The sequence below is a fragment of the Seriola aureovittata genome, chromosome 4 (assembly GCF_021018895.1).
Source record: "Seriola aureovittata isolate HTS-2021-v1 ecotype China chromosome 4, ASM2101889v1, whole genome shotgun sequence".
Taxonomy (NCBI): Eukaryota; Metazoa; Chordata; class Actinopteri; order Carangiformes; family Carangidae; genus Seriola; species Seriola aureovittata.
This window is the reverse complement of record NC_079367.1, coordinates 9,741,101-9,753,585: the sequence shown is the minus strand read 5'-3', so window position 1 is coordinate 9,753,585 and position 12,485 is coordinate 9,741,101. Positions and strand designations below refer to the sequence as shown.

Below are 12,485 nucleotides of genomic sequence, written 5' to 3'. Positions count from 1 at the left end.
AATGTTTGAATTTTTTAAATGAAAAAAGTGGTTCAAGCATCAGGAAAAAAAAATCAATTTCATCATACACTTTAAAAAACAAACTCTTTAAAGCATTTCAATCACATTTTCATATATATTTCATATATGTGACATTTCTGTACCATCAAATACACGAAGCATAACTTCACTATAATCTTTCAGTGTCATCAGGATTGTGAAAGTGATTTCTATAAAACAGAAAACATTTCCAACCACTCACATTCAGGTCTTAAGGTTTCCATGTGTTATCATTACTCTGCCTTCTTCAAATGTAATACACAAACAGCAGGGGTCCAAATCCTGAAGCTATTCTGCTGTTTTCAGTGAGTCAGTCAGTAACACGCCATGCAGGCACACAGTTAAGATACCTTTTCCCTTTTACGTATCACTCATTCTTGCCTTGCCCTGAAATAGACAAGAAAGTGTGGCAGACTTCAGTTTGGAGTTGCTTTGTTTGGGATGTGTTTTGAAAGATTCACATGTGATCACCTCAATAATATTCTATTTAGGTAAAAGCAACAATGTTTGAGCAGTAACAAACCAGCAGGACTGAATTCCAGCCATTTCTAATGAGTTGTAAATCACCAGTGTGATTAACTGTAACACGCCAGTGAAACTATTTCCTCAGTCCTGCATTCACATCCAAACTAAACCACTGCCATTTCTCTCTATCATTTTTTTTACCTGAAAAGGCCTTAAAGTGCTTCACTTTCTCTTTTTTTACACAAGGAAGTTTTTCTTATTTTGGAAGTGCTTTCATCGTTGAAGTCTGTCAGCTCTAAGGGGTGTCTGTTGACAAACTGTCGACAAAAGAGATGCTCTTTAGCGCACCTAATCCAGTATATATATAATACATGACATACATGATAAATACTTCATTTAAAACAACGTGATAATTTGTGAAGGTACATTTCTACTTCTTTCTTTTGGTTCAATTTAGTTAATTCTCATGCTTTCATTGCATCCAAGACAGACACTTGAAATGGGGAGGGGAGAGTATAATTTGGGTTGAATAAGGTATTTTAAAAACAATACTTTGACATTTTGAGAGATACGCTTACTCACTTAGTTTCTGAGTTTTGATGTCACTCTCATATCTACATGCAAAATATGAAGAGCAAGCCAGGAGCCAGTTAGCTTAGTTTAGCATAAAGAAACACGGGGAAACAGCTAACCTGGTTTGCATACATACTAGAAACACAGGAGAACCAACTTGCTATGGCACCCCCCCCCCCCCCCTCCCTAAGCTAGCTAACAGGCTGCTGGCTGTAGATTCATAATTAGTTTATAGGCATGAGAGTGGTGTCGATCTTCACTTTGAACTCTACGGAAGAAATTAGCTTGTCTCTCAAAATGTCAAACTATTCCTTTTAGGAAACAGTGGTCAAGCCACTAATGTGGTGACATGGACAAAGAACTGCTCACAGAGGGCAGATGAAGGGTCCATCTCCAAAATGTTATATATCCATTTACAAGAGAAACATCATCAAGTTCAAGTTAATTCAATCTTAAAAATTTTGATGAACAAGTCTGTCTTCTTCCTTTTGTTAACCACGGATTTAAGCTACTTAGTATGCATCAAAAAGTGACATTAATTGATAGTTTAAGCAATCAATCACTTTGTACATGAAGGTGTAAATTCTTTTTTCAAATCCTGGATACTTCATTTTGGAACAAAACTCTTCTGTTGTAAACTGTACCCTGGTGGGGCTAATGCAAGGCAGCATCCAAACGCATTAGCATTAAAAAAAGGCAGTCTGGCTGCAGGAGCCAGAAAAGAAAACAAATTAAGAAACATACAAGTGTGGTATGGTAAAAATGTCACACTTTACAGCACACACTTGTGCGCACACACACGCATGCACGCAGTCTCACGCTCACACACACACACACACACATACAGTCACACACATGCGCGAATATAATCGCGCGAATGCAGAATCATACTTGCACACTGGACATGTCACAGACATATCTGGCATGCATTTTTTAGAAGAAAACACTTTTTGTTAGAAATTCTTTAACTGGTCTAGAGCTCTGATAATTTCTTTATGTACATAAATTAACAATAAATATAGGTAATGTTTATATATTTTGAAATATATATATATTAAATAATGAAATATTCTTATATATTTCAAATATATTCATAGATTTTTTTCTACTTTGAAACATTTTTAAAGAGATATAGTCACAGTTTAGTAATAAAACAAGTAAGAACACAGATCTCCCTACAGGTTTGGCTGCAGCATCCCTTTTTCAAAGAAGAATAGGTTGAGATCAAAGCCTGGCCTTTTTGTCCAGGCTAATACATTCGACTTCTTTACAAGGATGAGGAATAATGCAGTGTAAGGTAGCTAACACTCTGGCTGGGGCAACTGATCATGTGAATTGTGTATAAGGTCAAAAATACTGGTTTCTGTCTTAATCCTTAGATTCTACTTTTAAATATTTCAACACAACGGTCTGACAGGGAACCAGCCCTGACAGAGGCCAGGGTCAAACAAGGCAAGGAGCTTCCAGCTACAACACTTCTTTTCCTTTTAGGTTGTGGGATGATACTTCACACTCTGATTACCTGGAGGTTTGCAAAAGGGACGCTGCAGCGAGGACCTCTAGGGGATGATTGGTTTGGAACAGTCGAGAGAGTGTAGAAAGCCATTAAGACTCGAAAGGACCCCCCTTTCCTTTGACAAAATCTCTCATCTTCTTCTGTTCTTCTTTTTTTTGACACACATAGACTGGAACTGGACCACATTAACACTGACTGAGGGGAGCTAGGTTGTCTAAATGCATGCAGTAGTTTTCCTTCTTTCTCTCTGCCACTCTCCTGGTCGACATGGCTTACAGAAGGATGCACTTGGAAATAAAGAGAGTAGAAGGAAACAGTTATCCCACAAGTGTAGAGAAGGTGTGTGTCTCGCACCGTCCCTCAGTGCCTCAGTGATGTTGGGGACACCTCAGTTCCTGTGTGTGATAGGGGCACTTTCTGTCCATGACTTCCTCCTCTGGGGGTGTTTTTTTTTAACCCTCTGTGCGCTGGTTACCCTCCGTTCCTCTTTGTCTGTTGGACCAGCTCACTGTTGGTCCCGCTTCCCCCTCTATCCTCCCTCTCTCTCTCTTGCTGCTGCCTGCATACTGGTTCACAAACAAAAACAGGTCCTATATTGCACAGCACGCCCTCATGGCCTTGTGGTGGTGTGTCAGTGATAGCGACTTCTCTTCTCCTCCGCCTCAGAGCTGTATTCACTTAAACCAATGCCCCGCTGGAGGTTCAATAAAGAGTCTTTCATCTAAAGAAGAGAAACAGGAAGAAAAATCAGCGCATTAGCTTGTTTATTAAAGACAGAAAAAAGACCTACTTTGACAGCTATTCAGTGGCTTTCCTAACAATCACTTACTCAGGTAATATTCAATCAGTAGCTATCTTTGAAAATGGAGCATAGAAGGATTCCTGAAATTTGGCTCAGTAGTGGGATCAAAGTTCTCTCAAGCCCAACTCTGTGTGACCGGGCCTTGATTATGCTGCATGAATACTTGGTAAAACACAAAAATTACCCTCTCATTTATGGCACTATTTTGGCACGAATATTGATGTGTAGCTTTACTGGCTCACAGGCCTCTCTCTTTCAGTAGTGGATGCAATACATTTTACAGTGCTAAAATGGTCATATATCGTGACATAGCGCACTTGGCAAACTATCTCGCTAGCTGTGGTGCTACAGTAATTTGTTGAACTCTTAAATCACATCGCAGGTCTGACGTGATTTTGAAAATGTCTGAGTACCTGGTCTAACAGCACCACTGACGACTTGATTATCTCCCTCCACTTCTGCAGCTCCGTGTCATGGTAACGCTGCTGCGCCTCCAGGAGCTGGGCCCACTCCATCTGTGTCTGAGGCAGTTTACTGGGAAACACACACACACACACACACACACACACACACACTCACACACACACACACACTCACACACACACACACACACACACACACACACACACACACACTCACACACATACACACACACACACACACACACACACACACACACACACACACACACACACACACACACACACACACACACACACACACACACACACACGCATTGCACATTAGCAACATTAGCAGTCACTGAACCTTGACTTCCATTTTGAGGGACTGCCAACAAACAGTTTGGAAAATAGTTTCAGTAAGTTCAGAGCTATTCAAGAGTAATTTTAGAGACTGTGTTTTCCTGTCACACACATCAACTTCCATATGGACATAGTTTAATGTATGTAATAGCAACAGTGTGTGTGTGTGTGTGTGTGTGTGTCCATGTGATTGTTTGTAACTGTATGTGTATGCTTGTGTGTGACTGCCTTTGGGGATAACAGCCAACTAACGACAGCAGATCTACAGTGGAAGTTTCTGTATCCTCAAAGGTCCATTAACTATCCTGAATCTCTGTAATAGGTGACAAAAAATGTGCAGAATGTGCATCTGTGTGTGTGTGTGTGTGTGTGTGCACGTGTGTGTACCTTTCATGAAGCCGTAGACCTTGCCAGGTCGTTAAGGACTGTGCAGAGTACTCCAGCATCCACAGTTTATAGAAGAGCATCATGTTGAGGAACACCAGCAGGACCAGGCTGAAGAAAGTCAGCAAATCAGTCATTCTTTTAGCATTTTGGCAATTCATAGTGCAGTTAATTGGCTGATATGTAAATGGACATTACATACAAATAGTAATGGGAATACTGTAAATGCAAGTGTTAATGCATCTAGCTACACTGGCTAATCAGATATTATATGTACCTTAAACAGATCCTATGGATGGCAATGAAGGGAGAGGAGAGAGAACAACAATGAAATATTTATAAGGACTTTAATTTTCATTTGTAAATCAGAAAAAAAACTCTACAGTGCCTACTGGAAAAATGGATGAAATCATGCAACAGAAATTTCAATATGTGACGTGACAAATTTGTATTTTCATCCTCATGGTCAGATATGCGGGTTTGTGTGTGTGTGTGTGTGTGTGTGTGTGTGTTTGTGTGTGTGATTGTGATCTGTTGCTTACACAAAGCTGATGATGAGCAGCAGTTTGGAGACACTGTAAAGAGCGAGGCTTCCAGGCATGTGATGGTGTTCTGGACTCTGGTGTCGGGTCTGTGTGGATCCTGCCACTTGTTTGATCCTCTGAATCACTTCTTCGTCCGTCGGCGTGGTAACAGGGCTGAGTGCCTCGTCCAGATGCTGGCTGCGCATGTGGGGGAGCGGCCTCTTCTTCCGCCTCACCGTGGAGTTCTTCACCGCCTTGGCCTTCGGAGACAGCTGGTGGGTCTCAGTCAGTATCTCCTCCAGCTTGGACAGCTCCAACTCTGAGAGGGAACAGGACAGTTGTTACATGCCACAGTCTTTATGGGGTATGTTCTTTTTATTCTCTTCATTCCTCCTTCCTCTCTCTTTAATAGTAGCCAAAAAACTTCTGTGATTCAGATGCACAATTTCTGCAAAGTGCAGAAATTTTTACAAATTTATTTTACAAATTTTACAAATGAAATTATGAAATATTAGAACTGCCAGAACAGACAAACTAACAACAACCAAGTTTACCAAGATGCCGGAAATTTTCCTCCAGCCCACTCCAGAAGTTTTTCTCTATGAAGCCTTTCACCAACCCCCATGGCTGCTTTCTGTAGCGTAGCTCTGTCGATACCCTGAGGAAGAGAGATAGACAGTCTTTCACAATAAGTTATAAAAACAGGTACAGTAAAATATTAAACTTCCCCCAAAACAATACAAAATAAAAAATACATCTCATTTCCCAGGTCAGATACGACCAAGCCTCACTCACCGTAACCGACACTTGTTCTTGGCCACCCTGGTGAGCATGTAGCGGTTGAGAGTGTAGAAGTAATCGTGGTAGGGCACATCATGTGTAATGACCTCAGCGTCAATGATGTAACACTCACTCTCCTGACTGGCTTTGTACAGAGTCTGACAAAAGACAGGGGATATGGTGTGTCTTTAAGTCACATCAAATATGAAAAAATATAAATAATAGGAAATGTTTCTCATGTGGTAGAGTTGTACCTGTGTCTCAGTGACTGTGGCTGTTTTAGGGGCCAGTGGGTTTGAGAGGGAGATGGTGTACAAGATCTCTCTGGTCTGATTCCCAGCCTCCTCTTTCTTCCATGGGTGGTAGACCACATCTAAACCACAAAATGACAAGACAGAGACATGAATGAACTGAAAAAACACTGCGGGGCAGCACATTTTTCTTTGGCTTGCACTATCCCCAGAGATTTCAGCTGCAGAAGCATAACAAATACAAACCTGAAAATCGCCTCTGCTCCATGAAGTCACTCATGAACTGCGACTCAGTGAAGAGGATGTCGTAGAGCTTGTCCACACTGAACTTGTAGACCTCGTTGATGTACTGCCTGCCGTTCAGATCCTCATGGAAAGCCTGTACTTCACCTACACATCAGAGAGAGAAAAATCAGAGATGTCAGATGTCTTCTCTTGTTAATGTTCAGCTCTTGTCACTAGCATCATCTATATCACCCTATTTCTAGTGGGGAAGAGCAGACTTTCTACTGGATTATATATTTTATTAAATCTTTTTTTATAACTGTTCTATGCAGTTACCCTCGTCGTGTGTTTCCGATGAGTCACTGAGCTCAGTGGGGATGTCCTCATTGTCGTTGAAGTCAAGTGAGGGTGAGGGCACAGGACCACCAGGCCCACTGGTATCATTGTTCTTCTCTTCTGCCACCAGTGGCACAGCCAGCAGCTCGCCGTCTGGTAGACAGTCTGCGTATTCCTCTGGGAGGTCAAACTGGGGAAAAAGATGGAAATAGGCATCAAACACGGCAATAATGTTTCCGTGTTCATTTGACCATTGCTTTTTGCAGTGTAAATGTGTGTGTGCGTTAATTAACAATATGCAACAGATGTAACTTACTGTGATGGGTGTGTCATGGTTGCCTGGGCTGGGGATGGTGCTGTTAGGGACAACCTTCTTATGTAGCGGAGGAGGGCTCCCTTCAGGCTTGGCCTCAGTGCTGCTCTTAGACAAGTTGTCATTGTTGATCTCATTCTCTTCATTGGGAATCTCTTCACTGAACCTGAAGGTGCCAGAGAACATCGACAGGCAAGAGCTTCACTCATCTCTACTTATCTCTCTTCCTGCACGAGGCCCCTTGCAAAACTTTGCTCAAGTAGTGTTTACAAAGGTCTTTTATGGTGTGTTTCATCCTACTTTGGCTCCAGATGGATCAGATTTGAATGTAGTAAAACACTATTTACAGGATGTTTGGACAATCACAGCGAAGCATTAAAGGATCAGCTTAGTGTATCTTAGAAACGTTAGAAGTGAATTCAAGAGCAAGCAGTGTTTTGCAGTTTAGAAACAGCTGAAACAGACAGTGCTTGTTATGTACATTATTTTGAAAAAGATGAATGACTCTAGGTTTATTTAGCTTGTGTGCATTTGAAGTGTGCATTAAGAAGTGATTTTGAAGCATCTGACCTCTGGACAGCCTTTGAAGTAAATCTTTCTTCTCTCTCACTTTGTCAGTTTAACCTCACCCAGTGAAATGTACAGACTGTTGGATATACACTCCAAAGTATTGGAACAGTGAGGCCAATTCCTTTATTTTTGCTGTAGACTGAAAACATTTGGGTTTGACATCAAAAGATGAATATGAGACAAGAGATCAACATTTCAGCTTTTATTTCCAGGTATTTACATCTGGATCGGATACACAACTTAGAAAGATAGCACCTTTTGTTTGAACACACCCATTTTTCATGTGAGCAAAAGTATTGGAACATGTGACTGACAGGTGTGTTTTGTTGCCCAGGTGTGTCTTATTACATTGATTATTCAAACAATAAATAACGCTCAGTTTCAGATTTGGGTTTTACCTGTGCAGACTGCATTTATAGTTAGAGGTGTAACCAACATGAAAACCAGAGAGCTGTCTACGGGTGAGGCTGAGAGAAGAACTGGTGATCTAAGTAACAGATGTCGAACAGGTAGACCGAGGAAAACAGCAGCAGTTGACGACAGAAACATTGTGAGAGCTGTAAAGAAAGACCCTAAAACAGCGGTTAGCGACATCAGCAACAACCTCCAGAGGGCAGGAGTGAAGGTATCAGAATCTACTGTTCGCAGAAGACTTCATGAACAAAAGTACAGAGGCTTCACCAGAAGATGCAAACCACTCATTAGCAAGAAGAATAGGAGGGCCAGGGTGGAATTTGCCAAAAAGTACAGAGACAAGCCTCAAAAATTCTGGGACAAAGTTTTATGGACTGATGAGGTAAAGATTAACCTTTACCAAAGTGATGGAAAGGCTAAAGTTTGGAGAAAGAAAGGATCTGCTCATGATCCCAAACATACAAGCTCATCTGTGAAACACAGTGAAGGTAATGTCATGGCTTGGGCTTGCATGGCTTCTTCTGGGACGGGCTCATTCATCTTCATTGATGATGTAACACATGATGGCAGCAGCAAAATGAACTCAGAAGTCTACAGAAACATTTTGTCTGCCAATTTAAAGAAAGATGCAACCAAACTGATTGGGAGATCCTTCATCATTCAGTAAGATAATGACCCAAAACACACTGCAAAAACAACAAAGGAGTGCATCAGGGGCAAGAAGTGGAATGTTTTAGACTGGCCAAGTCAATCTCCAAACTTAAACCCTATAGAGCATTTAACCTGCCAAAGAGGAGACTGAAGGGAGTAACCCCCCAAAACAAACATCAACAACTGAAAGAGGCTGCGGTGAAAGCCTGGAAAAGCATCACAAAAGAAGAATGCAAAAGTTTGGTGATGTCAATGGGTCACAGGCTTGATGCAGTTATTGCAAGCAAAGGATTTGCAACTAAATATTAAGTCTTATTCACTTAAATCTATTTTAAGTCTATCTGTTCCAATACTTTTGCTCACCTAAAAATTTGGTGTTCCGTTACAAATAATGCTATCTTCTATGTTGAGTATCCGATCCAGATGTAAATACCTGGAAATAAAAGCTGAAATGTTGATCTCTTGTCTCATATTCAACAGCAAAAATAAAGGAATTGGCCTCACTGTTCAAATACTTTTGGAGGGGAATGTAGGCCACAAATTACATAAAACATTGAAATCATACAGCCCAGCTACTGACCTCATGTGGCAGTCAACAGAAAACTCTTTTTTTCCTCATTATGAGGACAAACAGATTCTAACCATGACTCTTTATTGATTTTATCTGGTAAATACTCTTCAGACATGAAGGGAAAAGTTTCTCCTAGTTGCTTAGCAGCATCCACACTAGCTGGTAAACCATTAAGTCTGAAACAAATGCTTCAAACTGCAGGCTAAATTGGCAGAGTGATGAGATAGATGCTAAGTGTGTAATTGTGTATATAAATGGATTATGTTTATACTTGTTTGTGACTGAGCATGTGAGTATTGCTTATTACAGCTCAAACCAGGCTCGCTAATTATTTTGTAATTTGTATAATCAGGTGATTGACTGAAAAATGTTTATAGCAGTAGCCATAGAAACTGATGCCACAATATAACCAGACTCACCCCATGGTGTTGAAGTCATCATCAGGGGGAACATAGTCCTCATCATCACTGGTTAGGCCGAGCTCGTTGCCATAGCACTGGTGAACAAAGTGCCACAATTCTTTGGGGCACAGAGGCTGCAAGAGGCATAAACCAATCAAAATGAGGAATGAGAAGTCTCTTTAGTAATGTGGTGTAAAATATGAAAAAAAATTATTTTCTGTACGATTAAACTGTAAGAGGCAAATTTACAAAAATTCTTGAATGTGAGCTGAAGAATGATATTTGCTGACCTTGTCCAGCAGTGCATTCTGCCACAGTCTGAACATCATCATGTACGTCCTGTCCCTGGCTCCAAACGAGGTGAAAAAGTGCTGTGAAGAAAAAAAGCCAATCATGTCACTTACCACAGAACTATTAAAGAGGAGCACGCTTTAAAACCCCTCTTGTCTGAGTTTATTTGACACACTTGGACAGTGATGGTGGGTGTTATTAGCTTGCCAACCATTCTCCAGTCACCCATCTGTGACAGGAACATGTCCCCCATGATGGCGATAAAGATTAAATCACCAATATACTCGTTACCAGCCAGACTTTCTACCCTTTGTACATCAGACCATCCCTGGCGTCTCTTTAGGCGAAGATGATTAGATTTAACACAGTGACTGCTCAGTCTTACCTATGCCTACATTAGCTACTACTCCAAGTTTCCACAAATGTAAATGTCTGTATTCAGTCATTCTATATCCTTTACCTTCTCAGTGTCTGTGCAGACCTGGATGGCATTGGGAATGAGGCGGGCAGTCTTCTCTTTCGTCATTGAGCAGATGTCCTTTAGCCGCACTGTCAGCTACACACAAACACAAAACAAATGCACACATTATTTATACTCAGACAAATGGTAACTTCAAATATATGACCCAATACAGCCGAGAGAACGCGCCAAGGTGCAGAGTGTTAATACGCATACCAGTGTTTCCCAGCGGAAGATGTTGCTATAGAAACAAATCCAGTTCTCAGAGAGGTAGAGTCGTCCCTGCAGGAGGATGTCCCGTTGAAGAGCACAGGAGTAGTCTGAAATATAGAAGTGACAAAAACTGAGAAAGAAATACCACCACACACAGTAAGTTTGATGCAGATTTACAAAGGGCATTACAGAGAACCTATATCATTAACATACACAACTGGTCAATAATTCATTACAAGTATGCCCGTTTCAATGTAAACAAACAGTTCACTTGAGAGCGCTCACTTCACTGTCACACAGAAACCTCACCTCCTGCAGTGCCTTTCAGGACTCCTGCTGCGAGTGTGTTTTGAGCATAAGCTCTACCAAACCATAACAAAGTCACAACCTGAGCTCAGTTTTATCCTAAAGTTTTATTTTCTAAGGAATTTCAGACAAAGACGGCATTCATCAGAGAACTGGGAAAATCACGCAACAATAAATCAGCCAAATTCGGGACATGATGTGTTCGTGGCAGAGTGCAGCATGTAGGTAAGGCTGCGTGAAAAGTTGAAAAAAAAAATCAGGTGATAGGTTCCTCTACAAGAAGGAGAGGAGGGTGTTTTTACATTGTCAGCAAACAAAATCTAGATGCAATCATTGTCACTATGTTCAACCTATCCCCGCCCTCGTGTTGTGTGAGGATTAATCATTTTCTAATTACTAACAAGTAAGCTGCACCCTGCCACTCCTCAGATGGCCCCAGTGCGTCTGTGCTGTCCACTCACCCACAATGAGTCTCTCTGTGTCAGGGAGCTGCTTGAAGAGTTTCCTAAAGTCCTCATTACGCTGCTTGTATGTGGGGCTCAGCACCTGCAGTGACAGGCAGAGTCAGAAACATCACCACACACACACACACACACACACACACACACACACACACGCTTCCAAAGCTCACACTCCTCATGCTCTCTTCCTCGCTCACTCACAAGTGTTGTCTCCGTCACGCAGCGCGGGTAATTTGTGAGCATGTGAGATAACCTTGTTAAAACCACCCACAGGTTTGATGGCTTTCATTCTGTGGGGAATTTTGACAAGCACTGGACATGGACATATAGTGAATGGCAAGCAGAGGTATGTGGCTTGAGTTATCTGCAGTCATTAATGAGACTTAATAGCAGAGCGATTCAAAGCACAATTCCAAACGTCAGCCCGCTGCAGATCATTCAATACACATGCTGCCGTGACAGCGAGCAGTTATAATAAGAGTCACATTCTCAGATTTGCATTACAGAGCAGCATGTATCTGACAATGAGGCTTTTGTTTAGTGACAGGGGGAAGGACAACTGATGAAATCTCAAGTATAAACAAAACCGAACACAGTTGTTTGAGTAACCTGGTCAAACAAATTCTTTCCAGAACTGGGAAGGATATCCTATTTAACATGATCAGAATTTCTCTTTTGCTTGGCTTCAGCAGACTTGATTATTTGCAGAGTGCAATATGTAAACTGTCAAAGTGAGCGCTGAAGCGAGGGCTCTCACTGTCTGCGCCAGATGCTTTCCTTCCACAGGAAAACTTCAGGAAACAATAGCTGCCAATAGAGTAACATGAGGTATACTGAGACAAAAGAAAAAAATATACATATTCCTTTGGATCAGAGCTGGTGGGAAAAGAACATCTTGTTCACATTAAAAATCACTACAAGTGTTTCATCTTCATCTGTATATGTTGCTGCTTCTCTTCGCCTTTGCAAAAAGTGTGGACAACTGCTCTGAAATCATGCGAGTGACATCTCTGAGAAACCTTACAAAATGCCTGGGATTGAAATTAACTGCACTGACTGCACAACACCATCAGGATGATTCTTTTTAGAGCCACAATCCATTTCCAGAAACAACCAAACACACCTACACTGTTTACACATCAAGTCACTCACACAGTAATATGATGATCGTTCCA

At 41.3% G+C, this 12,485-nt stretch overlaps 1 protein-coding gene across 14 annotated transcripts in view; it reads right to left on the bottom strand.

The window, feature by feature from the left end:
• Positions 1–2,606: 2,606 nt before the first annotated feature.
• The window catches only part of gramd1bb (GRAM domain containing 1Bb), a 98,360-nt gene continuing 88,481 nt past the window's right edge, over positions 2,607–12,485 (bottom strand). For all 14 annotated transcript variants that reach the window (XM_056373484.1, XM_056373483.1, XM_056373485.1 and 11 more), the window contains 15 exons: positions 11,311–11,395; positions 10,547–10,650; positions 10,331–10,426; positions 9,870–9,950; positions 9,598–9,713; positions 6,976–7,138; positions 6,660–6,849; positions 6,345–6,488; positions 6,102–6,220; positions 5,863–6,005; positions 5,622–5,725; positions 5,086–5,386; positions 4,547–4,654; positions 3,809–3,929; positions 2,607–3,314 (listed from right to left, as the gene is read on the bottom strand). In XM_056373484.1, the coding sequence (XP_056229459.1) occupies positions 3,225–3,314; positions 3,809–3,929; positions 4,547–4,654; positions 5,086–5,386; positions 5,622–5,725; positions 5,863–6,005; positions 6,102–6,220; positions 6,345–6,488; positions 6,660–6,849; positions 6,976–7,138; positions 9,598–9,713; positions 9,870–9,950; positions 10,331–10,426; positions 10,547–10,650; positions 11,311–11,395 (1,965 nt within the window). In that variant the 3' untranslated portion in view covers positions 2,607–3,224. The remainder of the gene's footprint in view (positions 3,315–3,808; positions 3,930–4,546; positions 4,655–5,085; positions 5,387–5,621; positions 5,726–5,862; positions 6,006–6,101; positions 6,221–6,344; positions 6,489–6,659; positions 6,850–6,975; positions 7,139–9,597; positions 9,714–9,869; positions 9,951–10,330; positions 10,427–10,546; positions 10,651–11,310; positions 11,396–12,485) is intronic.